Raw genomic sequence first — 26372 nt, 5'->3', positions numbered from 1 at the left:
GGTGGGACCTAGTTGGAAGTGTTTGGGTCATGGAGGCAGATCTCTTACTAATGTCTTGGTGCCTCCCCCGTGGTAATGAGTTCACACGAGAGCTGGTTGTTTAAAGGAAACTAGCACCTCCCTTTTCACTCCCTTCTCTAGTAGTCCTGGGAGTTTCCGTTTATTTCTTTTGGATTTATTACTTTTAGACCCATTCAAGTCAAGACAAGAAGTAACAAAGCCTTAAAGCCACTGACTTCCCTGTGAAAATCTAACAGGCAGTCAGCACCTGCTATTGACGCTCTTTCTTGAGCAGAAACTCCTGTTCAGGGTGGCAAAAGAAAGTGAACACAGCCAATACCATGCTGGCCCTAATAACATAGAGGAAAAAAAAGAATTCATGTCTTCTTTCTTTTTTTTAGGCATGTCTATGAAATAGATGTAGCTAACATGCCAACAGTGCCCACATTGCGTGGCTGAGTTGAGACGTCATTGCCTGAATCAACAAAGATAACTTGCAGAACAGGAAGTTGGTATAGATCAGTGATTTCCTATTTGTGGGTTATGGAACCTGGGAATCCAAGGAATTTCTGCATGAGGACTATGAATCCATATGCACTTAATCACAATGTGTAGACTCAATGAATAAAGATATCTTTATCTTTCACCTATCTATCTTTCATCTATCTATCTATCTATCTATCTATCTATCTATCTATCTATCTATCTATCTATCATCATCGTCTGTCTATCTGGTCATGAGCATGGGCCCTTAAGCCATATTGCCAGGTTCAAATTCTAATTTCTTTACATAGCAACTGTGTGCCCTTGGACAAGATACTTAACCTCTTCACGGTTTAATTTCCTTATTCTTAACTGCATAGAGTTGGTAGGAGGAAGAAAATAGATAAGACATGTTGCACATTTAACCTTGTATTTGATCCTCAGGAGAGATCAGCGTTTATTAGGTACATAAACATCATGAGCAGACAGGTATTTTGCACTTTCATATTCAATTTTATATGGACCTCACCTGGTTTTAGAGAACTTTGAGAGTGAGAAAGAAGCCAGCAGATTGATTTGGGTTTTCTGCTTCCCAATTTTGGAGAAGGCCACAAAGGCCAACATACTGTATACGCTGAGCCTTGATCCTCCTTCTGCCAGCCACATCCCAAAACACAGAGGTTCCTGCCAAAAGCCTCTCACCCTAGATCCAGCTGCAGGGGCACCTCACAGAACTCAGTCCCTATAACTCACACACATCCATTTGTTTCATTTTTATACTGCTGCAAAATGAAATATAGATTAAGGCTTCCAACATCAAATAACAGGTCCAAGTTTGGGCATAGTGATGCCTTTTATGTATTGAGCATGTGTGTATCCAGAATCAGCAGCAAGAAGTGAAACTTAGACACACCCTATTGATTTCAGGGAACCTATGTTCCTGATGTGGACAGGCAGAGTATGAGAAATTAGCAGCACACTCCACCCAGATAACGGATATGAAGCTTGAAGGACTCTTTAAAAATATATATATAAGATTTAAAAAATATGTGGAATTCAACTGTGTGTCAACTCATTCTTCCAGGATGGAATAGAGCTCTTGTTTAATCTTAGTGTTAATGTGTTCCTTCTGAATTCTTGTTCTGTTCTTTTGGGTACCTGTAGTTATATGCTATGGAAGTTAGGGTATGGCTCATTCTTTCTGATGCTGATATTAACGGTTTGCTTTTTTTGGTGGTGGGGGGGATTGGCTGGGAAGGTGGGTAGTTTGATTTACTTTTTAGGCTTTAATGAGCTGGTTTTATTGGACTGCTAAATTTTTGCTGTTACAGCTACCAAAGCACTTCCTTTATTTCAATACTGGACACTTAAGCAAAAGCTTTGGAATGATAAAGCCAAAGTTTCAGAATGCTTTAGAAATGAAAGTGTCCTCTCTAACTCCAAAACTTACATGCTCCAAAGTAAGAATAGTACCTCTCAGTGAGCCCTGCACCATTTCCCATCTAAGTAGGAGCTATTTAGACAATGACTTCAGAGGAATCCTTTAAATAGACTATTTGAGTCATGGCAAAATGACTAACTCTGAGGGACAATTTGATTGCAGGTTCACTGTCCTAGGAAAAAGGAAACCAAAATATTCTCTGGACAAAATCTCAACAAAGTGATAAAGCAGAATCTTTCCTTTTCTCTTCCAAGGTTTGGGGATTCAAATATTACCCTCTGACAGCACCTCAAAAACTACATCTTCCTTAATTCCTCCTCCATCTCTTCTCCAATCCTACCCAAAACTTTTCTGCGTTCTGTTCCTTCCTGATTATGCTCTCTTCTTCAAAACCATGGAGAGGATTGAGATTGCGTAGATAGATTAAACTAGCATAAGATGCTCCTTATCAAATAAAGCATACTATATAGGTTGACAAGAACCTTAATCCAGTCAAAATTCATATTTCTCCTATAAGTCTTTAATTAATAGTGGTAATAAAGAAGGCAGAAGATGTATTTATTGATCATCCTTTACATGCTAGATGCTATGCAGTGCATTTTACTTCTTCTTTATGTTATTAAATCTCATACTATAACCATGATCTGGATCCCATTATTGTCGCTATTTTACAGGTAACCTTTAATCACATAAAGATGAGGAATATTTCAATTCAGAGCTTTAAACACAATCAACTTGTACTTTTCAAAATAACTTGCTGTTCCCTTTAAGGTCTGTCACTAAAACATAGCATGTCCTGGGTTCAGTACCTAATCTTTTTTATCAGAAACTTAAATTCCTATTTATTAACTTTTTTAGCCCTATATTTTCTAATACATAGAAAGCTAAAAGTTTTTGGTTAGATCTTGGAATGTGGAATGACTTTGCTTTCATTCAAGAGACTTAATTCAGCAGTCTGTGAGGAAAAGCATGGTATGATAGAATGGTGCCTCAAGTGCTTCAGATGTGAAGTGGGTTTAAGTGTACTGTCCCTGTCTTCTTCAGAGTTTTGGTAAAGATAAAACATAACACTCATGTAAAAGTAATCTTTGCAAATGACAAACCACTATAGACATTTACAGAGTTTTCATCTCCAGTATCCTTATTAATATCAGATCCTGGAAGAAGGTTCAACCTTGACCTTAAGCCAAAAAACAGAAGAATTAGTCAAAGGAATCCTGGAGAAACATTCTGCTTTGTGTTTAAAGGAGAAAGGGCGATTATGCTGGAAAATTATAACACTAAAAGTAAACAAAAGCTAGGAAGTAGAATAAAATAAACTATATGGCCTAGATCACTGTAAGTAATGGTTTAATGTCTGCCTTCCTGTGTTCTGAGCCAGAGTAGGGCACAGCAGAGAAAAAGGAGTCTCTGAAAATGTTTCCAATTTGGCTGGTCAGACAGTGGATCATCAGTGAATCGGATGAAACTTTGTGGATTTGTGGACTAACTGATCAGCAGGAAATTAAATAAGAAAAGTGTTGGTAGCTCTGGTGAATCTCAAAAAAATTTCAGCAGTTGCTGGCCATGCTCCTGAACATGCATCATATGACTAAGAGTTTGACTTTGGGGTTACATTTTATGTGTTTGAACCCCAAGTTAGTTATTTGATAGGTGGCACTCAAAGACAAGCTGCTTAACCTCACTAAGATTCAGTTTTCCTATTTATAAAATAGAGTGATGGTACCTACTTTATAGGATTATTGTGACAAATAAATAAAGTATCAGATTTATTTAGCATAACACCTGGCATATGTTTGGTATTTAGTAATTAGTTGCTGCTGTTTTTTTCTGCTCTCCCTTGCATCCCACTTTTCTAAGTTGTAAACTAAATAGTTGGACACTGATTGACAGATTAAGAAAGGCTTGTGACTGTGCCAGACCTATGCCTCTCTCTCACCAGATATATGTGGAGGTGGGACAGGGAGTAGAATAAGGGGGTAAATATTAAATTGCCCAGTCTGGCACCATCCTGAATATTATCTCTGAAGAAAGAAGCAAAACCAGGCACAGCTGATGGGTTAACCAGATATGATATAGTAAACATTTCCTTCTGCTTTTTGGTTTTAAGCCTATATTTGAAGCCCTAGACCTCTCCAGCACAGTCAGTACCAGGAGCCCATTAAGAAGATGGCTCCTCTCGTGGAATCCCCTACTCTGCTGTGTGTAGCCTTACTGCTCTTCGGTAAGTAGAGATTCGATTACCCCTTCTGGAGAGGCCCAAATGAATGTGGGGAGCAGCTGCGGTAGGAACCTCCACTGTTTGGGTGGTGACTTTTTCTAGGACATGTGCAAACTAGGGGGCATTTCCCAGGGACTCTGTAGTGGAGGCAAACTAGAAGGCAGAGGCAAGTGGGCTGAGCAACACCTACAGAGGAAGCCAGACCGAAAGCTTGGTTCCTTGCCTTTGCTCTGGCATCTTCCAGAGTGCAAATTTCCTACCAAGAAAATGGGGATAGAGGAGCTCTTCCACTGATTCCGACTCCTGAAAATATGGTTGGTTCTTAAAATTCTCTGGAGGTAGATCTCATCCCCACACCCAGATTCTAGTTTTCTGGAGATACAGAAGACTGATGGACACTAATGTACCCTCTCCGGACTTTTGCAGCTCCAGATGGCATGTTAGCAGGTGAGTCCTCTGTTCTTATTCCCCTGGTGTTTCAACATGTCTGGGCATTGCTCTCTTCTCACTATTTTCTTCATTCCAACACTTCTGCTTTCTAACAAGTATGAACCTGTTCCTTGGCCAGCCTGCTTTCCCTCTCCACTTTGTCTTGTCTTTCTTCTTTTCCCTGATTCATTGCATTCTCTCAAGTCACTTTCTCCTCTGTTTCAGTCAACAACCATGTCTATTGCACATATACACATCTCATCCCCACTCCTAGACACGTTCATATAATCTCACTCACTGGTTACATTATTATTATTGCCATTTATAATCAAGGATGCTGAAACTCAGTGATTTGCTGGTGGTTACGTGGCTAAGGAACTGGGTTCCAACATAAGTTTCTTGGATCCAAGTCCAGTTCTCTTTTGACTATATCATTCTTTTGTTACCACCACGTATCTACTTCTTTGGTCTCTGTTCAAATTTGCACTATATCCCCTTGTCCCAGGAAGCCATTCAAGACTGATTCTCACTACTTTCCAGAACTGATATACATTTTTCACTCTGTATATACTTACAATTAAATAGAAATATTTAGAGTTTGGAAAGTACGTTTATCCATCAAAAATTCACTCATTCATCCACACAATAAATATTTAATGTAGCAGTGGTTGAACATGACAGATAGCGTTTCTACCTGAAAAGAGGCTGCAGTCTTCATTTACAGATACTAAATTGAAATTAACAGAAGTAGAGCGAGTCAGCTCAAATCACATAGCGAATTCGTTTCTTTGTTTTTACATCTCTTGCATATGTGTCCTGTCTTTCCTGCTATGTTGGGCATTCCCTGGGGCCACACTACTGTTTTCTCAGTTCTTTAATCCTTCTCTTAGAAATCAAAACAGGGTCCTAACACCAACAGTACAGGGACAAATTGACCACTGGTTGTCTGAATACTGCTACATTTGTACTTTTAAGCCTGGACAGTTTTCAATGACTTTTTTTTCTCTGTATCTCTTCACATTTTTATCTTATTGAAGCCCCTCAGAAACTTATGATCTCCTTGAACCCCCCATGGAATAGAATATTTAAAGGAGAGAATGTGACTCTTACATGTAATGGGAACAATTTCTATGAAGTCAATTCCACAAAATGGATCCACAATGGCAGTTTTCCAGATGTGACAACTTCAAGTTTGAATATTCTGAATGCCGACTTTGAGGACAGTGGAGAATACAAATGTCAGCATCCAAAATTTAATGAGAGTGACCCGGTGTACCTAGAAGTCTTCAGTGGTAAGTGCCAGGGATATGGAAATACAGATCTCTTATGTGAGGAATGGCCCATCTGAAGATGGAAAAAAACAAGTTTTGCCAAGGGTTAGGACACCAGAGTGGGATTCAAGGCCTCCCACTTAGGACCGCTGCATCTCTCTTCTTCTACCTGCTTTCCTTTTGATTACCATATGCCTTCTTTCAATATTTTAGTCATTTCTCAATACTATTCTTCCACCCTATTTTCCTCTGTCTTTTCTGCATGGATTCAGGTATACACTATGTGGTCAAACAGCATGACATACATGTGAACATTTCAAAGAGCTGTTTATCTGGAATAGCATCAAAATGTTTGACTTAAAAGTTTTGCTCTATATAATTCATATGCCATGACCAGAATATTAGGGTGTACTCTTCGTCATGAAACATATCTGGATACATTCCTCATGTCCTCTAGTGTTACTTAAGAACATATTTAATGCCTGTTTCATCTTTATCACTCTCCTACTGCCAACAGTTAGTATAGCATGCGTAGGCACATGTGGCTTAATCAGCAAATGTTGAGTAAACAAACTATTTTGAATAGTGACCAGTAGGTCTTTTTTAGACTCTATACTATTCTCTTTTCAATTTTTACAAAAGCATTAACCATAGAATGTGATGCTTGTCTTTCACTGACTCATTACTGACAAATATTTGTTGAGTACCTATCAACTCCTAAGGATCGTGTTGGGCACTGGGAATGGTATGTAGAGCTAGACAGGGCCCCTGACCTCCTGGAGCATATCGCTGTATGGGAAGAGGACATTAAATAAAGAATTACACAAATAATTAAATTGTTCATGTTCTGAAGAAGTTTTTGTAACAACTATAATTAAGACTAGAACTGGGAAGTTTCTATAAGGTAAGAGAGGACAAAATAGACACTCTCCTAAGCCAAAATCCCAGAGACAGACTGTTTATTTCTCCCTAACTAACTAGAACTAGCAACAACAGATGCGCAAAGAATTCTGGCTTTCAAGTGTTCTATGTACAGATTCAGCAAGGAGGCCTAAGAGGCTCTGTGGCCCAGACTGACTTTTCAGGAGGAGAAAGTCTTTATCAATATAGAAGACGGCTCTAAGCACTATTTTGTGCCTTTTAAAAATTCACTTTATGAGCCAAAAAGTGGGTTAATGATAACTTGTAGTTTCTGACACATGATCTATGCATGGCTCCCTCTGATCTATCCACTCATTAATTTACTGTTAAATAAATAACATAATGAATGTTCTTCAGACTGGCTGCTCCTTCAGGCCTCTGCTCAGGTGGTGATGGAGGGTCAGTCCCTCTTCCTCAGGTGCCATGGTTGGAGAAATTGGGATGTGTACCAGGTGACCTACTACAAGAATGGCGAAGCTCTCAAGTACTGGTATGAAAACCACAATATCTCCATTACAAATACCACAGTTGAAGACAGTGGCACATATTACTGTGTGGGTCGAATGTGGCAGCTGGACTATGCCTCTGAGGCCCTCAACATTACTGTAAGAAAAGGTGAGTTTGTAAAGGAAAGGAAAGGCATCCATAGCAGGGGAGGGAAGAGAGGACATCTGAGTCTGAGTGGTTGCAGCTTGTAGAAGGGGGGCACCTGCGATACACTGGAAAGGCTACTAGACTTGCAATGAGGAGACCTGGGTGATAGTATATATCTCAATCTGTTTCTAAGTCCTGACTTGTTAAATGGTGATAGTAATACCTGCTCACGCCATGGAATTTTTATGAAGATTAATGTGGTAATATTTGTGAAATGACTTTGTAAACTGTGAAGTGCTACCCAAGCATAACAGATTGTAACTACTATTTTGATCTCAAAGTCATCTGTTGCTCCTGGGGAGAACACTTATATATTTATCAAATTGAAAAAAAGTTTCAAAGTTGAATGAAAAAAGGATGTAAAGAGCATGAGGAGTTCATTCCAGCTTAGGGGGGCTGGGAAAGAAAACCAGCAAGTTAGTAAGCTGTATGCATTTGTATTGAGGGAGGAGGGAATGGAATTGATATGGAGAGGGTAGGCAGGTGGACTGCCTCTATGGCCTGTAAGAAAAACTGCTCTCTCCAAATTCTGTATAAGAGAGGGAACCTTTGAAATATTCTGCTTGCAAGGAGAAAATTAGACTTTTCCTTCACATACTTTGTACGTACTAATATCTAAAAAAGCATGAGGTCAAAATACAGAATTAAGCCCTAGCAGTTCTCTGCTAACTAATTTGAGACCAAAGTGCTATGTACTGGTATCTAGGCTTCCAGTATCTTCATCTGTAAAACACAAGATTTGGTCTAGACTCCATTAGAACCATTTGAGAACTTAAAAAAAAATGTATTGATGATCATGTCTCATCTCTTGAGATTCTGATTTAATTGGTTTGGATTGCAGCCTGGGTGTGAGTTATTTTTCAAAGATCTTTCACATAATGGTAGTGTATAGCCAGTGTTGAGAATCACTGGTCTAGGTGATCTTTAAGTGATTTTTTGCTGTACTATTCTGAGGCTCCATAATTTGAAAATAATCACAAAAATTAGTACAGTATATAAACAGACTAACAGAATCACAAAATAATAGAATTGGAAGGCAATTTAACTAGTGCAGTTTCTTCATTTTGCCTAACAGGCATGTAAGAAATGATGAGTTAATTGAATAACAGGCACTGATGACCCCTAACCTTACTTTATCTCCTTTCCACCCCTTAATTTTATGTGAATGCTGGTCTTGTCAGTTCCAAAAGGGGATTGTCTTTCCTATGACCTTCCCCCTTGGGCACACTGGCTACGGTAACTGTTAGATAGGAGTTATGAGGAAATGCTCAGGACTCTCTATGGCTCCAGGGAGCACCAACAGAGCAACTCAACCTAGTGTTAATCTGAGTGTTTTCTTTATGCTTTTGGATGCCACATCATGCTAAAAATGAAGGACCAAGCTTGGTCCTTCTCTTAGGGAGGATGAACCTCTGAACCTCATTCTTCAGTTCCCAATATGAATTATGTTTCTCATTGCATCTGTGTTCTACTACAGTTCAGCGTGACAAGTACTGGCTACAATTTTTTATACCATTGTTGGTGGCGATTCTGTTTGTTGTGGACACAGGATTATTTATCTCGACTCAGCAGCAGGTCACATTTCTCTTGAAGATTAAGAGAAACAGGAAAGGCTTCAAACTTCTGAGCCCACATCCTAAGCCAAACCCCAAAAACAACTGATAGAATTACTCAAGAAATATTTGCAACATTATTTTTTTCCAGCATCAGCAATTACTACTTAATTGTCAAACACAGCTTACAATATACATAGAAGTGTCTGTGCTGAAGGATTTATAGAAATGCTTCATTAAACTGACTGAAACTGGTTAAGTGGCATGTAATAGTAAGTGCTCAATTAACATTGGTAGAATAAATGAAAGAATGAATAGATTCATTTATCAGCATTTGTAAAAGAGAAATTCAATTTCAATAAAATAAAGCCATGTAACAAAATGCTTATGAGTATTCAAGCCTTGCTGATTTGTTTGTTTTCTTCTAAAGGCAAGAACCATGAAGTTCTAGATTAGAAATGTCCTCTCTTGACTGTGTTAAGTATGATCCAGGAATGAAAAGACACAGTAGGATGCCAGTGAGTGCTTTCTCTTCAACTTACTTACATCAGGGACAATCTCAAGACATAGGATTCTCAGGATAAAGTACAGTCCAGGATTCCTCTCCAATTGTTTTGCCCCTCCCAAATTTATATCTTGAACTTACATCTTGTATCTTTATACAGCACCTGAACCAAGCATTTTGGGTAAATTCCAGCGAATAATAATAACCAAAACCCTCAGCTCTGAAAACAGCCCAGGACTGAAAAAGATTTTGGGCAAAAAAACTAGACAGTTTGGTTGATTTTCCCCTTCATTTTTTGTCCTCATCACATTCATTGGAGGCTCAGTCTTCTATCATGGAGTAAATGGAATTAAGTTTCTACCTATCTACGATTTATTTTTTAAATTTTTTGGTAGAGATGGAGTCTTGCTATGTTGCCCAGGCTGGTCGCAAACTGTTAGCCTCAAGCTATTCTCCCATCTCAGCCTCACAGAGTATGGGATTACAGGTGTGAGCCACTGCACTTGGCCAACTGTCTGCCTATTATAAAGCCATCTATTAGAAAGAGACTAAACCATACAGAAAAAGACATAAATTCAAATCCTGACTCTTCTACTTTATAGATTTGTAATCTGGGAAAATCTTCTTACACATCCATGAACTTTAGCATTTCATTTGTGAAAAAAAAAAAAAAAAAGATAATGATCATCCTGTCCACCTCTTAGAGTTCTGAGAATCAAATAAGAGGCTTATTTGAAAGTTCTTTGTTAATTGCAAAGATTTATACAAATTTAGGAACTTTCAGCACCTACATGAGACTAGTCTTTGCCACGACTACCCTCTACCCCCATGAGCCTGCCCACAGAAATATTTATACTCAGGGCTTAGAGAAAACACTAAGGAAGATGGGCAACATATTGTTAGTGCTGGCCCTGGATTCATGGAAATCAGTGAGGGATCAGAATTCCCATAGGTTATCTGTGCCTTAGAACAATTAATAGTATGAGAGTGAGTGTCTGGGGAGAAACGTTGAAATATCCGTGAGACCCACAAGTCCCATTTTTTCCAAGGAACGTTTTTTGGGCCACAAAGAAGAGGGAAATGACTGAAACTTTTTCCTGTTCTTTTTAAAGCTTTGAATAGGGATCTGGTGTTACCTTTCTTCAAACTCTCCTCCACTTAAAAATCATTTCACAAATAGGAACACTTTTACACTGTTGGTAGGAATGTAAATTAATTCAACCATTGTGGAAGACAGTGTGGCGATTCCTCAAGGACCTAAAAATAGAAATCCCATTTGACCCAGCAATCCCATTACTGGGTATATATCCAAAGGATTATAAATCATTCTACTACAAGGACACGTGCACACGAATGTTCATTGCAGCACTGTTTACAATAGCAAAGACCTGGAACCAACCCAAATGCCCAACGATGATAGACTGGATAGGGAAAATGTGGTACATATACACCATGGAATATTACGCAGCCATCAAAAACGATGAGTTCACGTCCTTTGCAGGGACATGGATGAACCTGGAAACCATCATTCTCAGCAAACTGACACAAGAGCAGAAAATCAAACACCGTATATTCTCGCCCATAGGCGGGTGTTGAACAATGAGAACACATGGACACAGGGAGGGGAGCACTACACACTGGGGTCCGCTGGGGGGAAATGGGGGAGGGACGGGGGGTTGGGGAGGTGGGAAGAGATAGCATGAGGAGAAATGACAGATACAGGTGAGGGGACGGAAGACAGCAAACCACACTGCCATGTGTGTACCTATGCAACAATCTTGCATGTTCTTCACATGTACCCCAAAACCTAAAATGCAATAAAAAAAAGTTTTTCTAAAAAAAAAAAAAAGAAAAAAAAATCATTTCACAGAGGCAAGAAATGGCCAGATTCCCAGTGAATACCCTTGTCACTTAGCTTCATGTAGTAAGTCAGTCTGGCCAATGGAGAGGCGATTTCTCCTGCAGCAACAGGCCAGGCAAAGTTCTCCTAGGAGACTCCCTGGTGCCGCTTCAGGATGCTTCTGCTGCCACCTCCACAAGGTCTATCTGAGGTTTTAGCCTTGGGACCAGCCTTTCCACCACACCTTTCTCCCCAGCGCTCTACACAGTGCATCAGCATTCCAGGCATCAGGCTAAACAGCAATTTACTCCGTTATTTCAGACAAGGGATTGAGGCCAGTGATTCAGAGTTAAAAAATGAGAGTTATTTGATATGGATAGAAAGTCCAGGATTGATCAGCTTGAGATGCATTTTTTGAGAGATTTTTCCAGGTTCTTGAGAATCACAATTCACTTTTATTTCCCCTTTTCCTCACTGAAGATTGAAGGGACTATGGACAAAACACAGATTTGGATATTCAAGCTGCTAACTAGCTGTGATTGGGCCAAGTTACTTGCCAGTCTCTGAGATTCTATTTCTTCTTTGTTAGAACTGGGAGTCTGGTGGAGGTGGTCTTGAAGGTCCCTTGGAGCCCAGATAATTTGTAATTCATTACTTTAAGTTCATATGTAGTAATTATCCAGGCACTAAGGCTTAGAATACATTCCCTGAGAAGCTCCAGTGTAATTTTTTCCTTCATCCTCCACACATTGGTCTCTTTTTTCACTGTGCTCTTCTATGTACAGAATCTAAATTCCACATTTGTACCAGACCTACCCATTTATTTCTACCCATTTTCTTCTTGATAGTCATTTATCTCTTGCTCCACAGGGAAACTGGAACATAGAGTCAGGGCTTGAGTATTTTGTGAACCCCTAAATTATGGCATTTGTAAAGATGTCTTTACAAATGAAATATTTTCTGCTATCCCAGAGATGGAGTACATATGTTATATATGTTATAAGATGACTGGAATATAAATAATTCCCTCTAGACTCACCCTTGCTGCCCCCTCTATCACCTTCTGTATCTTCCCAAATTGGTCAAGACCAGTTCATAGAGCAAAATTTGCTCTCCCATGGATCACTGTTCCAAATTGGTAGATAAGAATCATCATGAACTCACAATAGTTAGGGGCTAATTTTCTGAAAAGCAAGTCATTACCTCCGCACCGGTGGCCAACGGAAGACAATCCCCTGTGACCACTTTCAGAGTGGTGACTCAGACAAATGATACATCTTGTCAGCATGCTGGGGAGTTGAGTACTTGAAGACAGAGTCCGCTCTTTCCCTCTTCTCCTTAAATGGGAAATGGTGACAATCCAGAGACGAAAGTGTTATGCTGAGGATAGCAGAGGCACCTGCCAGCCTAGGACTCTAGATAATCTCAGAGAGTGGGGCTCTCTTCCTGCTGTAGCTGATCTGCCCAGCTCTGGACAGCTACTTACCAAGCCCAAGTGTCTACCTGGAACTTCTTCCACCACTGCAACATTCCCACCACAAACCTTTTACTCTATTAATGTGCTCACCACAACAATCAAATTCACTTATATATTTTACTTATGACAATGACACTCTTCCCCTTCTTGAAACTTGAATGACATAAGTCCGCTTTAAGTCTTTCCTGTTATTTTCAAGTATCATTGACAACAGCCAGCAATTTCTCTGCAAAGTAGCAGCAGCAGGCTGCAATGAAATGGAAACTGCTCACAGATAATTTTTTGCAGAGAAAAGAATGACTTCCTATGGATTCTGAGAAAAGTTCAGATTTTAATTTTTTAACCAGTTTCCAAGAAGATAATACTGCACTGCTGCCAACTAAATCGAATCACAGTAAATATAGTTCAACAAATAGAATAAAATTATTTTAAATTAAAATACAGGAGTTACTGATCTGCCTTTACTTGAATATATCAAGACTGAAAAATTTGAATTCTTCACTTACATCAATGGCGGTTTTAGAAATGAGATCCTAAAATGTTGCAGGGTGAGGTCCTCAGAAAACAGACACTGAGACAGAGATTTGAACACAGCAAGTTTATTAGCTCTCAGCATCTATACTTGTGAAGAAGTGAAGAAAACAGTATTGGACAAAAATTAAAACGTTGAAATGTGATGTAGTCAAGCGAAAACCCCTGGAGCTGGGAGAGACCTTTCTAGTTGTCTTAAGGCGAAGCAATACCCTAAACAGACAAATCGCTGGAGGTAGTATATCCCTAAGAAGGGAGCATGACCTTGGAAGAAGCGGCTGTTTAACAAGGTGGGTGGATTGCCTGAGGTCAGGAGTTCAGGACCAGGCTGGCTCACATGGTGAAATCCTGTTTCTACTAAAAATATAAAAATTAGCCAAGTGTGGTGGCAGGTGCCTGTAATCCCAGCTACTCAGGAGGCTGAGGCAGGAGAATTGTTTGAACCCAGGAGGTGGAGGTTGCGGTGAGCCGAGATGGTGCCACTGCACTACAGCCTGGGTGACAGAGCAAGACTCCATGTCAAAAAAGAAATAAATAAAAAACAAGGACAGTCTTGAAGAGGAACTCAACTGACAGCCATTAGTGCAAGATACTCCCAGCAGCTGGAGGAATGCTTGTCTGGGTCCTGAAGGAGTGCCATCCAGGTGATGTGCTACAGCATTCACCAAATACAACTTCAGATAGAAGACAGTGTGGCACTGGCCAGCAGACCTTACCCGGTGGCTGCTAATTACATTAAGCAGAACTGCTAGGCATGAACTACTAAGAAATGAACTATATCATTTCTAGAAATCTGGACAGTAAACCAAAGATATCTTTTATCCCCAGTCAGACTTCACATGATAATTTTTTGGCAAAGCAAGACATGTTAATTTAAAGAATTTATTTCAGATGAATTGTCCCATTTTCAGCATACTGCAGACTTTACCACACTATCAGAAGTGATATCTTGCCTCTGCAGGGTCACTCCATTGGATTAGATGGATTCTGGATCCTGGAGGAGTGTATTTGAAACTCAGGGTGTGCTTGTTCTTCAGTATAGAAGGCCAGAGTGCAGTAGAAAGATGAGAGACAGAATATCCTTCCTTGTACCAGAACATATATTTTCACCTTCTGTGATGCTCAGACATAAAATGCTGTTATAACTCAGGTTTAAAGTTGGGAGTATAAAAGAAAAAAACTTCTGAAAATTTACCCCTGCAGGCTTAGGAGCTCACTGGAAAAATTTTAAGTCATGCATCAGGTTTCTGTTCATTAATAATTCTTTTCAGAAGTTGTAGTTAAAGTACTTATGTTGATAACACGATTACAGAGAGTTTTATGTCAACCTGGCAAAATGAACTATACTTTTGCTGAGCCTTTCAACCTCCATCCTTTTAACTCTTGTGTTGAATGTATGAAAAGTGTTAACCTTTTCAGCATGTTCTTCTTTTCTATCTGAGGTTTCTGATCTGGGCGTCTCAGGAGTATGGACAGTTCAAGTCTGTGTTCTCTGTAGTTGAAGCTTTTTGGCTTTCCTACATGCACACTCTTCACTACTGGGTCAGTTAGAGCAGTTCCATCAACTTGGAAGGTCTGTCTCTAGCTTTTTTTGGTTTGCTTGTTTTCTTATTTACAAGAAAGCCTTCAGTGTTCACAGAAACACATACATGTGTGTATCTTCTAACTTATTTGCTAAAAATGTGGCATAAATTATTCTGACACCCTTAACAGTCAACTAGAAAATCTTTCTGAAGTGGTTTCCAAACATTTTGCTCATTAGCTTTTTAGAACCCTGCTGGACTTTATGTTTTAATGGAGTTACATAACTTAAAATATTCTCAGGGTATGTGTCACTGTGTTCATGTGTATGAGAGTGCATCGGGTATGCACAATCCAGGCGTGCAATTTTTTTTCTACATTCATAAGTGTATGCCAAACTATTTTCTAACTGTTCTAGAGCAGGATGTAGAAGATCATGATAACCTCAAACAGAAACTTCCAATTCTAGCACTCAGTTCAATTTAGTCTAGTCTTCTTGATCCAATACATCAGGGCATTCTTGAAGGAGCATTAAATATTAATACATATTTATAAACTCAAAGAAAAAGCCTTTACAACCTCTCCTCATTAAGGAGACAGGGGCTTTTGCCCCACGGCCCTGCGCAGAGCATCTTTGACCTCCTTGTTCCTCAGGCTGTACACAATGGGGTTCAGCAGGGGAGTGATGACAGTGTAAGTCACTGAGATGAGTCTGTCCCGTCCCAGGGAACTCTGGGACTTAGGCTTCAGGTAGATGATGGAGGCACAGCCATAGTGGATGATGACCACTGTGAGGTGGGAGGCGCAGGTGGCAAAAGCCTTCTTCCGACCCTCAGCTGAGGCAATCTTAAGAATGGTGGCGATGATGAGGACATAGGAGATAAAGACCAAGCCCATAGGTAGCACGAGGACACAGACGCTGACGACAAAGTTGATGATCTCATTGGCAGTGGTGTCTGTGCAGGCCAGCTTCAGCAGGGGTCTCACATCACAGAAGAAGTGGGAGATGACAAAGGCATCACAGAAGGGCAGGCCAAACACAGATGTTACCTGGACAATGGCCATGCCTAGACCAATCCCCAGTGACCCAGATGCCAACTGGACACAGGCCCTCTTACCCATGATGACTGAATACCTTAGGGGGTTGCAGATGGCCACATAGCGGTCATATCCCATGACTGTGAGCAGGAAGCAGTTGTTGATGCCGAAAGTGAGATAGAAGAAGAGCTGAGTGGCACAGCCTTGGATGGCAATGGGCTGGTAAGGATTCAAGAGACCAGAAAGCATACGGGGAATGATGGCCACAGTGTAGCAGGTCTCAGAGATGGAGAGCATACTCAGGAAGAAGTACATGGGGGTGTGGAGATGATGGTCCAGGCGAATAATCGTCACGATAATCACATTGCCAGAGAGAGTCAGCAGGTACAAAGTTAGAAAGACAACAAAGAAAGCAAGTCTGTGCTGCCACCTGAAGCTGGAGAAACCTTCAAAAAGGAACTCAGTCACAAAAGTAGAATTTGGCATTGCCATCGAGGTAGGTCTAGGTGTGAAAGAGCTGGGCAGAGGAAAGAAAGGTGTGATGAGTTAATCATGAAACAGAGCAGGCTGGGCCAAGGTATTCATTGAAGAGCATGTCCATCCTGTGAGCAATGCCCTAGAGCTGTTGTTGGCCATTTGCTCAGAATAACCATCTGTGCCCAACTTCTTCTTTGGAAGCATAGAAGGCTACTGTAGGACCATGGGATTGAGAGCAGAGATAGAGGTCAGAAAGCAGTAACAAACTAAAAGAGGTCTGTAGAAACAACTCCCTGGTTCTATTTTTTTTTTTATCTTATATGCAGAGGTATATGATCCAGAGGTGTGCTTGCTCTGAAGTGTGATCATATGGAGGTCAGAGGAGCATCCATACTGTTTTCCATCATTTTACCTTTCCAGCAACTGCACACAAGGGTTCCAATTTCTTAACATCCTCACCAACACTTGTTGTCTTTTGATAATAGTTTTTTTTTTAAATACTAGCCACCCTGTTATGTGGTGATAATGCATTGTGGTGATGATTTGCATTTCCCTGATGATTCGCGACACTGAACATCTTTTCATATACCTGAATTAAAATCATAATCTATAAGAGATATTTGCATTTCCATTCATTACACCATTCACAATAGCCAAGTTGTGGAAACAAACCCAGGTGCCCACTGACAGATGAATGAATTCAGCCTTAAAAAGAAAAGAAAGAAAATCCTGCTCTTTGCAACAACAGAAATGAACCTGGAGGATGATAAGTGTTATAAGCCAGTCACAGGAGGACAAATATTGCATGATTCCACTTATATGAGGTATCTAAAATAGTCAAAGTCATAGGAGTAGGGAATAGAATGGTGGTTACTGGGGAACAGGAAAGGGGAAGTGGGGAGTTGTTCAATTCATGTAAAATTTCAATTAAGGAAGACAAATTAATTCTAAAGGGCTACTGTACAGCATAATTCTTATAGTCAACAATATTATAATGTGCACTTAAAAATTTGTCAAGATGACACCATCTTAACAAATCTCATGTTAAGTGTCTTACCACAAAACAAAACAAAAACCAAAGGGACACAAGGAAGTGTTTAAAGGTGATAGATATGTTTATTACCCTAATTATGATGATGGTTTCATGGGTGTATGTACATTGCCAAGCTCCTTAAGCTGTACGCGTTAAATATATGAAGTATATTATATATCCATTGTATTTCAATAAAGCTGTTTAAAAAAAGAAAGAAACAACTACCCGGCCATTGAAAAAGTGGGTCGAGGTCAAGGAAGAAGCAGGCGATACATCCAATGTGCTCAGCTCTAGAGTTCCTTCTCAGCACACTCCTGAATTCCCAAAGATCCAATGAGAAATAGTGAAGGATAAAAGGTGTGAGACTGATATCCTTTTAACACCGGCAGCAGTTTTCAATGCCAAATGCCCCGTGAGAGTACTGAGTGCTTCTCCTTCCCAGAACCCTAGGTCCTGGTCTTTGTTTATCTAAGCCCTGCATCTAAAATCCTCAGTGACAGTCATAGAGTAGAAAAGGGAACACTTACTGAATTTTTTTTTTCTAGAGGCCTTGCAACAAATATCTTCTAGAATCATGAAAAATGGTTTAATATAGCACTGCAATATTTAGATTGTCTCCGTGAATTCTAACCATAGGTAGAAAAGCTGGCAAATGAATCTGAGGGTGATTCTTCAAGTAGGGAATAGGTTTTTCTAGTATGAGAGCAAAGACAATATTCATTTAATCAGAGAAGGACAAATCACCCTATTTTCACTTCAATCATGCATATTCGAAGCTGTGCTGGGGGATAGAAATAAGCGGATCCACCTTCTTTTTGTCTTATCTCAAGTAGACCCAGCATGAGAGATTGTACTGGAACAGATTAACCTTGCTCCTTATGCCCACACGTACTCCTAATAATACTCACCATGTTTAACCATTATCTCCATTCGGAAAGCTGAGGACTGTCCTGATGACCACCCTTCCCTTTTCCACACAAAGACAGTGCCTCCTGAAATTCTCTCTTCCTGTCCCCTCCTCTTCATGCTTTTTACCAACACCCAGCTACCAACTGCCATCACCATCCTCTGTGATCACCACAATGGCCTCCCAAGTAATCTGCCTCATTTTGGTTGATATTAGTCTAAGTCTTCCTCCCCAGTGTTGACATGACACTTTTTTCAAAAACCTGTTCGTGGAGCTCTCCTGCATAAATTCCTCAATAGGTCCTCAGAATCTTAACCCTAATATTTAACTCATTTGTTAATTGAGTATTTTAGTATTTCATACAGTTGCCATGAAAACTAAACGGGTTACTTGTTTGAAGAGTTTGACCTAGTGTTTGACATATAGGAAACTCTCAATAAGTACCAGTGTTATTAGAACTTAGTTATTTCTTTTCTGTTTTCCCCAAATTAGCAAGTTTAAATTTCTAAGATGATCAGGGGTAGGGGTGGAGGGTTTTCAATCCAATTCCTGAATTTGTAAACAAATATGTGATTATCCTAGTCTTAACTTTATAATTGTTATAATTTCCCTTCCAGTTGTTCATATGGACATCTTTATGCTCTTTTAAAATCTTTCTTGAAGTGCGTTGACCAAATCCACACACTGCTGCATGTATTATCCTAACACAGGTGTGGATTAAATGGAATACAATTTTCAGTTTTGCCTCTAATCCTCTAATCCCTTTCTTGAAGATGCTCAATATTTTACCTCTCCCTCAGGTCACAGTAGTTCATCCAACGAATACATCTAGAAACAGTCTGCAGTGACATCTAGATCCCTTGCCTGGGTTATAATTGACAGCGTGGAGCCCATCACTGTAAAATCACAATTTCTTTATACTTGCATAAGTAAAATTAGTTCACATTATTTTCAAAATATAATTTCATTTGATCAACTAGAAGATCTTCTTCATGTCTGTGGCCTCAGATGTTTGCTTCCCTCTTCTCCAGATCATTAGTTAACTGATAACACTCCCCCAAAATGCTATCCCAGCTCCATTCAAGAGAATAATCAGTAAAGGGATGCAGAGTGGAATGGGGAAATTTAAAATGTAGTCAAGGATAGGGTTACTTATCTAAGGTATAGGAAAGTAGGTGAGGAGGGGAAAATGAGAGAGAAAAAAGGAGAGAGGGTACAGAGGGACCGAAAACTCAAAATTCAGGTAATCTCATTGACTTCGAAATTTGTATTGCCTTCCCTCACTTTCAAATAAATCACAAAAAAGTGAAACAGTCCTGTTCCCGACCCAATCCCAGATGAGTGTACTGTTTACATTTTTTCTTTGGAGAAAAAAACTTACTTATCCTCATTTCCTGAATTTCAAAAAATCTCCCAAGCATTTTTATTCTATGCATGCACCAAAATACATGTACCCTGTAAATATGTACAACTATTATGTATAAATTTTTAAAACAAAATAAGCCAGGCACAGAAAGAAAAGTATGATATGTTCTAACTTATATGTGGGAGCTTAAAAAGTTGATCTCATGGAGGTAGAGAAGAGAATGATGCTTACTAGAAGCTGAAAATGGTGAGGCTGTGGATGAAGAGAGGTTGGTAAACAGGTACAAACATATAGGTAGATAGAAGGAATCCATTTTGATGCTCGATAGTACAGGAGGCAATAATAATGTGTTTCATATTTCAAAATTTCTAAAAGAGAAGATTAGAAGTGTTTCCAATACAAATAAATGATACATGTTTGAGGTGATGGACATTCTAATTATTTTGGTTTTATAATTAAACATTGTATGTATTAAAACAATCACATGTACCATATAAATACGCAAAATTATAGATTAATAAAGCAAACTTTGAAATCTAAAACAAATAGTCTTCTGTGTATTTCAATCTGCTTAAACTAAAATTGTTGTTGGTTTTACCAAGCAAAACAATTTCTTTAAGAGTTCAATGTGTAAGGAAGTCACAAAGTATAAGTACTGTGCTAGTGCTAAGGCAAAAAAGATGAGCCAAGATGGCCTTTTTCTCATCAAGCTTAGATTCTTGAACAGCCTTTGGTATAGGATCCAGTTACAGCCTTCCAAGTGCTTTACGGCCCCCTTCTCTACATCAGTCTATTCATCTACATTTCCAACTTCTTGGAAATCACATTCTTTATTATGAGAGTCCATGTTCCCCACGGAGTGCAATAACAGTATGCACTATCCTAAACATTCCCCATCCCAGCAGTTAAGCAAGTGGAACTTACCATGTAGCCTGCTTCTTGAGTCTTCTAGAGAGTTGTGCTTGTGCCTGAATTATATCCACCACTCTGGAAATTTGACTTCCTGCAATCATAGATTAAAGTTTTTTTTTTAACCGATAATGTTTCTCAGATTTTTGTCAATGCCCTTTCTAAAATTATGTAAAACCCATCACTTATTTTACTAACCATTACTTTATAGAACCATATTAATGTACTGAAGAGCCTATGAATTTCCTTAACAGACGATCACTAATGTCATACTGAGCAGAGTTACAGTTCTTCCTCCTTTGCTGGCTAATCTTTAGACAGCACCAAGAATGTGATAACTCAAGAAACTATTTAGAGAGGAAGGAAATAATGCCTATCTCAGTCTTCCTGTGCCTGACACCAGTCGTGAAGTCACGTTAAGTTCCCCCAGATTCTCACAAGCCTATCCCCTGGAAGAATTTCATCTTTGGGTCACAAAGCATTAACTTTGGCTTAGGTGTTTTTTAATAAGGTACAAATTGTCTGCCCCCATTGCTAGATATCTCTGTCTCCAAAACAGCACTTATTATTCCCAAGTGGGAATAATATTCCCATTATTCCTTAATGGCAGAAGACATAATCCAAACAGCAGAGCGTCTGGAGACCTCATTACTGAGGCAGCTCATTTCCTAATCCTGAGAATAACACTTTGAACAACAACAGAGTTGGCTTGGCTCTTAGGGACAGTCTCTGGGATGAAAAAGCTATTTCCCTTATTAGTGCGGGTCATAGTCCTGTTAATATTCATGTCATTTTTTTTGTCCATTTCGCTGGTGACAAGGGAGGGAAGCTTAAGGTCTATGGAGTAACTCTTCATACATGAGAGAATAGAAGCAACAATTAACAAGCAGGGTTTACGCATAGAGGCTCATACAGAGGGCTGACCTTCATGTAGTCTGATGCTAGAAGTAGTTTAAAGTCTCTGAATTCTGTTGCATGAGCTTTCATACTTGTAAGCGGATCTTTCTCATCTCTGCACTGCTTGTCACATATCCATTCACTGAGGAGCCCTCAGCTCAGTTTGCCCCAAGGCCTCAGCCTTGTCAGGTAACCTTCTACATATTAAATCCATCTCATTATCCAGAGCCCAAATAGATGGTAATGAGTGTCTATAGTTGAAAGGTATGTAAAAGTTGGCACTCAGTTGTCCCACATTTTTAACTAATTATATCTTTGCATTGGTCTTAGGTTGCTAACTCAATTGTCAGCTCCTTAGATATCAAGACTTTTAGTCATCCATCTTTTGTTCTCTCAGTGAACCTAGAACTGCTACTTCTAAAAAAAAAAATACTGATTACATGTTATTATATGCTAGGTACTAAACTATGCAATGCACACATACTAACTCATTTAATCCTAACAATGAACCTACAAGATAGAACAATCGTACTATTTTTTAGATGAAAACAGATGCAGAGATGTCATATAATTTCTCCTAGGACACTGAGCTGATAAATGGGAAACTAGGGCTAAAGCAAATGAAACCTGGCCTCATAAGTTGGGCTATACTGGTAATATTGAATTTAATTTGCATTTGTGTTCAGTGATGGTACTGCGAGTGATAGCAAGTTGAAAAAACATCTTGGCAATGATGAAAAAAGCATTAGATTAGTTATTTGGCTTATCCAGGTTTTAGTTCCATAGTTGTGACTAGCTTGTCAAGTATGTAGACTGACACTTACCTGGGCCTTGCTGTGTTCATCTATGAGTGATGATATAATACTGTGGTAGTGGTGCTGCTGCTGCTGCTGCTGCTGCAGCTGACCTACCAGATTTTGCCTCCTACTCCGCAGCCTTCACTTTGTTTTATGTTACCTCACAATAACGTGATAAAGTAGACCTATACATCAACACTATTATCCCTGTTTTACAAATGCAGACACTGAAGACAAGTGAGAGAACTGGAATAAGTGACTCCTTGCCAGGATTCTTTTCATTCTGCTACTATTCATATCCCTACAAAATTGCAGGATAGAATTAGTTTTCCTACACCTCTAGAATAATGCTATAGTGACCATAATATATGGATATAGCTACTAAGTCAGTGAATAGTTGAGGAGCCAAGAGTCTAGAAAGAAAGAATATGTAGAAATGTTAGCTTGACACTCACGTCTTTGCAGTTTCCTTGAGGAATTGTAATTTGTTATTTGTATTCTTTGGTCAAAGAACTAATAAAGTGAGCAGAGTATCTGGAAATTTCCATATGCTTAAGGGTTATATTCTATGTGAAAAGGTAAAGTGGAAATAAATGAACCGCTCACAAAGACTAAAACTTCAAATTAATTTAATTTCTATTTAAATCAATATGATCTTGCACCTAATTACCTGTCAGGAAGCAAAATAAAATATTCTCTAGAGGAAGACAATAGAGTATCAATTTGTCTTTATAATTTTTTCATACAGTGCAGGAGTAGGAAAACTACAGCCCATGAGTCTACTACATGGGCTGTATAGGTTGTAAAAGGTATAATAGTTTTTACAATTTTAAATTATTGAAAACAAATTTTAAAACTATTTTGTGACATGTGAAAATTATGTAAAATTCAAATATCAGTAAGCACACATACAAAAAAAAAAAAAAAACAAATTTTTTGAGTCACAACCTCACTCATTCACTTGTGTATAATCTATGGCTTTTTTTGTGTTACTATGGCAGAATTTAATAGTTGCAACAGGGACTTATGTAGGATCCACAAACCCCAAATTATTTATTACCTGGCCCTTTTAAGGAAAATGTGAGGATTTCTGACATAGTGTCCAAGATGTAACAAAAATGCACCAGACATATCAGGACAAAAGACCAAAGATCTAAGACTCAAGAAATTTTTTTTAAACAGCACTCAGTGAAAAAAAAGCCCATAAAATAATTATATATTAAAGTTACAAGATACAAATTTAAGATAAATATGACTATGGCAGACATATTCTAAGGTGACCCACAATGAGTCACGCCCATGTATTCTTTTCCTCTGAGTGTGGGCAGAACTGTGACTTGTCTCTGTTCAATAGAATATGGCAAAGATGATGATGATGCTATGTCTTACTGCTATGTTTATATAACATTATATAAGAATTTATCGTAACAGAATGGAGCAAGAATACTTTGTTGCTGGCTTTAAAGAATTAAGTGGCCATATTTTAAGAAAATTTGTAACAGGGTCACGTAGCAAGGAATACTGGCAACATCTAGGAACTAAGAGTAGTTTCAGTTGCCAGCCAGAGAGAAAACACCTCAGTCCTATAACCACAAGGGACTAAATTCTGCTAACAATCACATGAGTTTGGAAATGGATGCCAAACTCCAGGAAGAAATACTGCTCTGCTGTTGCTTTGATTGCTGGTTTGTGAGATTCTGAGCAGAGAACCCAGCTAAGCCATGCCTAGAACACCTGCCTAATGGAAATTGTGTGGCATTTAAAGCTACTAAATATGTTAATTTGTTATGCAGCAATAAAAAGTACTATAGTTATTATTATATCAAAATAAATAGATGGCAAATTTCAAATCACAGCAGAGAATGAGAAATATTATTTAAAAATAAAGTGAAAACACTAGAAGTATAAAATATAATAAGTGAAACTAAGAACTTAATACATGTTTTAACACCACATTAGAAATAATCAGAGATAAAATAAGTGAATTGGAAGACATATCAGTAAAAAATATCTAGATTGAAACACAGAGAGAAAAAAGTAGTGTAATATGTATAAAAGAGAATAGGAAGCATAGAGAACCCTGTGAAAAGGTCTAGCATATGTATAATTAGAGTACCAGATTAACAGAAGAAATAGAATGTATCAGATGCAATATACAAAGAAGTAGTGGCCATGAATTTTTCAAACTTGAGGAAAACATCAGGACGAAAATTCAAGAATCACCCTGAGTTACCTCCCAACAGTATAAATACATATTCACTAATATATAAAATGCATGTAGGCATATCAAATAAAACAACAGAAAAAGAAAGATATAAAGAAAAAGTCTTAAAAGGAGTTTGAGTAAAAAGATACATTATTTTCACGGACTAACAATAAGACTAGTAATTGATTGCTTAACAGCAGGAAAATAGAAGTTAATGGAAAGATATCTTCAACATACTGAAAGAAAACAAATGCCAAGCTAAGATTCTTTCATCAGGCAAAATATTCTTTCAAAAGGAAGGCAGAAACAGTAACAGTTTTAGAAATGCAAAAAAAGAAAGAATTTGTCACAAGCAAATCTGAATTAGAAGAAACATGAAAAGTAGTTACATAGAAGAGAAATTCATCCTAGACAGAAACAGAAATTTTAAATAAATTAAAAAAAAACAGAAAAGATAAAAACATGGGCAAGTAAATTAATAATTTATATTGTTCACACGAACAACCATAAGGTCTATGCATTTAAAATATTTATAAATTAAAATACATAACAATAAAAACATTAAAACAAAGATAAATTAAAATTTAATACAATCTCTATATTTTCTTTGAACTGTAACCTCTAAAATAATCACTAAGATAATGTGTATGTAACAAATTGACAAAAGAAAAATGAAAAATAAAAACATTTAATCCAAAATAAAGCAAGAAGATGAGAAGGGAAGTATGTAAAAAATAAGAAAAAAAGAAAACAAATCCTAACATAATACATTTAAATCCAAATATGTCAGTACTTTCATTAAATGTAACGAATGTAAAAGAAATAATACAATTAGTAAACAGAGAGCTTCAGATTGAATAGGAAAAAAATTTGTTTACAAGAGACACATATTAATTATCAACATACAGAAAGGTTAAAAGAAGAATGGAAGTTAGTTTTTTGAAATAAATTAATAAAATAGATCACTAACTAAACTGATAAAGAAGAGAGAAGAATCAAATAGACACAATAAAAAAATGAGAAAGGTAATATCCATCAGAGTATACTATAGACACCTATATGTAGATAAACTAGTAAATCTAGAAGAAATGGATAAATTTCTGGACACATGCACTAACCCAAGACTGAAAAAGGAAAAAGCTGAATCCCTGAATAAACCAATAAAAAGTTCCGAAATTGTGGCAGTAATAAATAGCCTATCAACAACAACAACAACAACAACAACAACAACAACAAAAAAAAAAAAAAAAAAAAAAAAAAAAAAAAAAAAAGTCCAGGACCAGAGGATTTGCAGCTGACTTCTATGGTGGAACAAAGAAGACGAACTGGTACCATTTTTTTCTGAAACTATTCCAAGCAACTGAAAAGGAGAGAATTACTTCAGGCCAATATCTTTGATGAACATTGAGGCAAAAATCCTCAATGAAATTCTGGAAAATTGAATCCAGCAGCACATCAAAAAGGTTATTCACCATGATAAAGTGGCTTCATCCCTGGGATGCAAGGCTGGTTCAACATATGCAAATCAACAAATATAATTCATCATATAAACATGACTAAAGACAAAAACCACATGATTATCTCAACAGATGCAGAAAAGGACTTCAATAAAATTCAACATCCCTTCATGTTAAAAACTCTCAATAAACCAGGTATTGATGGAACATACCTCAAAATAATCAGATACATTTATGACAAACCCACAGCCAATATTATACTGAATGGGCAAAAGCTGGAAGCATTCCCTTGAAAGCCAGCATAAGACAAGCATGCCCTCTCTCACCATTCCTATTCAACATAGTGTTGGCAGTTCTGTCCAGGGTGAAGTGAAGAACTTCTTCAAGGAGAACTACAAATCACTATTCAACGAAATCAGAGAGGACACAAACAAATGT

The 26372-nt window shown here is 38.2% G+C and overlaps 2 protein-coding genes across 2 annotated transcripts in view; one reads left to right on the top strand and one right to left on the bottom strand.

Annotated features, from left to right (window-relative positions):
- The first annotated feature begins 4034 nt into the window (after window positions 1-4034).
- FCER1A (Fc epsilon receptor Ia) lies at window positions 4035-9346 on the top strand. Its single transcript, XM_003937905.3, has 5 exons — window positions 4035-4148; window positions 4572-4592; window positions 5612-5866; window positions 7124-7381; window positions 8898-9346. The coding sequence occupies exons 1-5, from the start codon at window positions 4094-4096 to the stop codon at window positions 9080-9082; spliced, it is 774 nt and encodes a 257-aa protein (XP_003937954.1). The 5' UTR covers window positions 4035-4093; the 3' UTR covers window positions 9083-9346.
- Window positions 9347-11161: 1815 nt separating this feature from the next.
- The window catches only part of LOC101052833 (olfactory receptor 10J3-like), a 267018-nt gene continuing 251807 nt past the window's right edge, over window positions 11162-26372 (bottom strand). Inside the window, exon 4 of the mRNA XM_074389874.1 lies at window positions 11162-20671. Within this exon, the coding sequence (XP_074245975.1) occupies window positions 15436-16377 (942 nt within the window). The 5' untranslated portion in view covers window positions 16378-20671 and the 3' untranslated portion in view covers window positions 11162-15435. The remainder of the gene's footprint in view (window positions 20672-26372) is intronic.

The sequence above is a fragment of the Saimiri boliviensis genome, chromosome 19 (assembly GCF_048565385.1).
Source record: "Saimiri boliviensis isolate mSaiBol1 chromosome 19, mSaiBol1.pri, whole genome shotgun sequence".
NCBI lineage: Eukaryota > Metazoa > Chordata > Mammalia > Primates > Cebidae > Saimiri > Saimiri boliviensis.
Note: the sequence above shows the minus strand (reverse complement) of the source record. Positions and strands in the feature narration are given on the sequence as shown.

Bases quoted from the DNA above. Each gene is read 5' to 3' on its own strand.
- FCER1A (XM_003937905.3), top strand. From the start codon at position 4,094: ATGGCTCCTCTCGTGGAATCCCCTACTCTGCTGTGTGTAGCCTTACTG. The intron at 4,149-4,571 runs GTAAGTAGAGAT...GGACTTTTGCAG, and splicing joins TGTAGCCTTACTGCTCTTCG to CTCCAGATGGCATGTTAGCA. The intron at 5,867-7,123 runs GTAAGTGCCAGG...AATGTTCTTCAG, and splicing joins GTACCTAGAAGTCTTCAGTG to ACTGGCTGCTCCTTCAGGCC.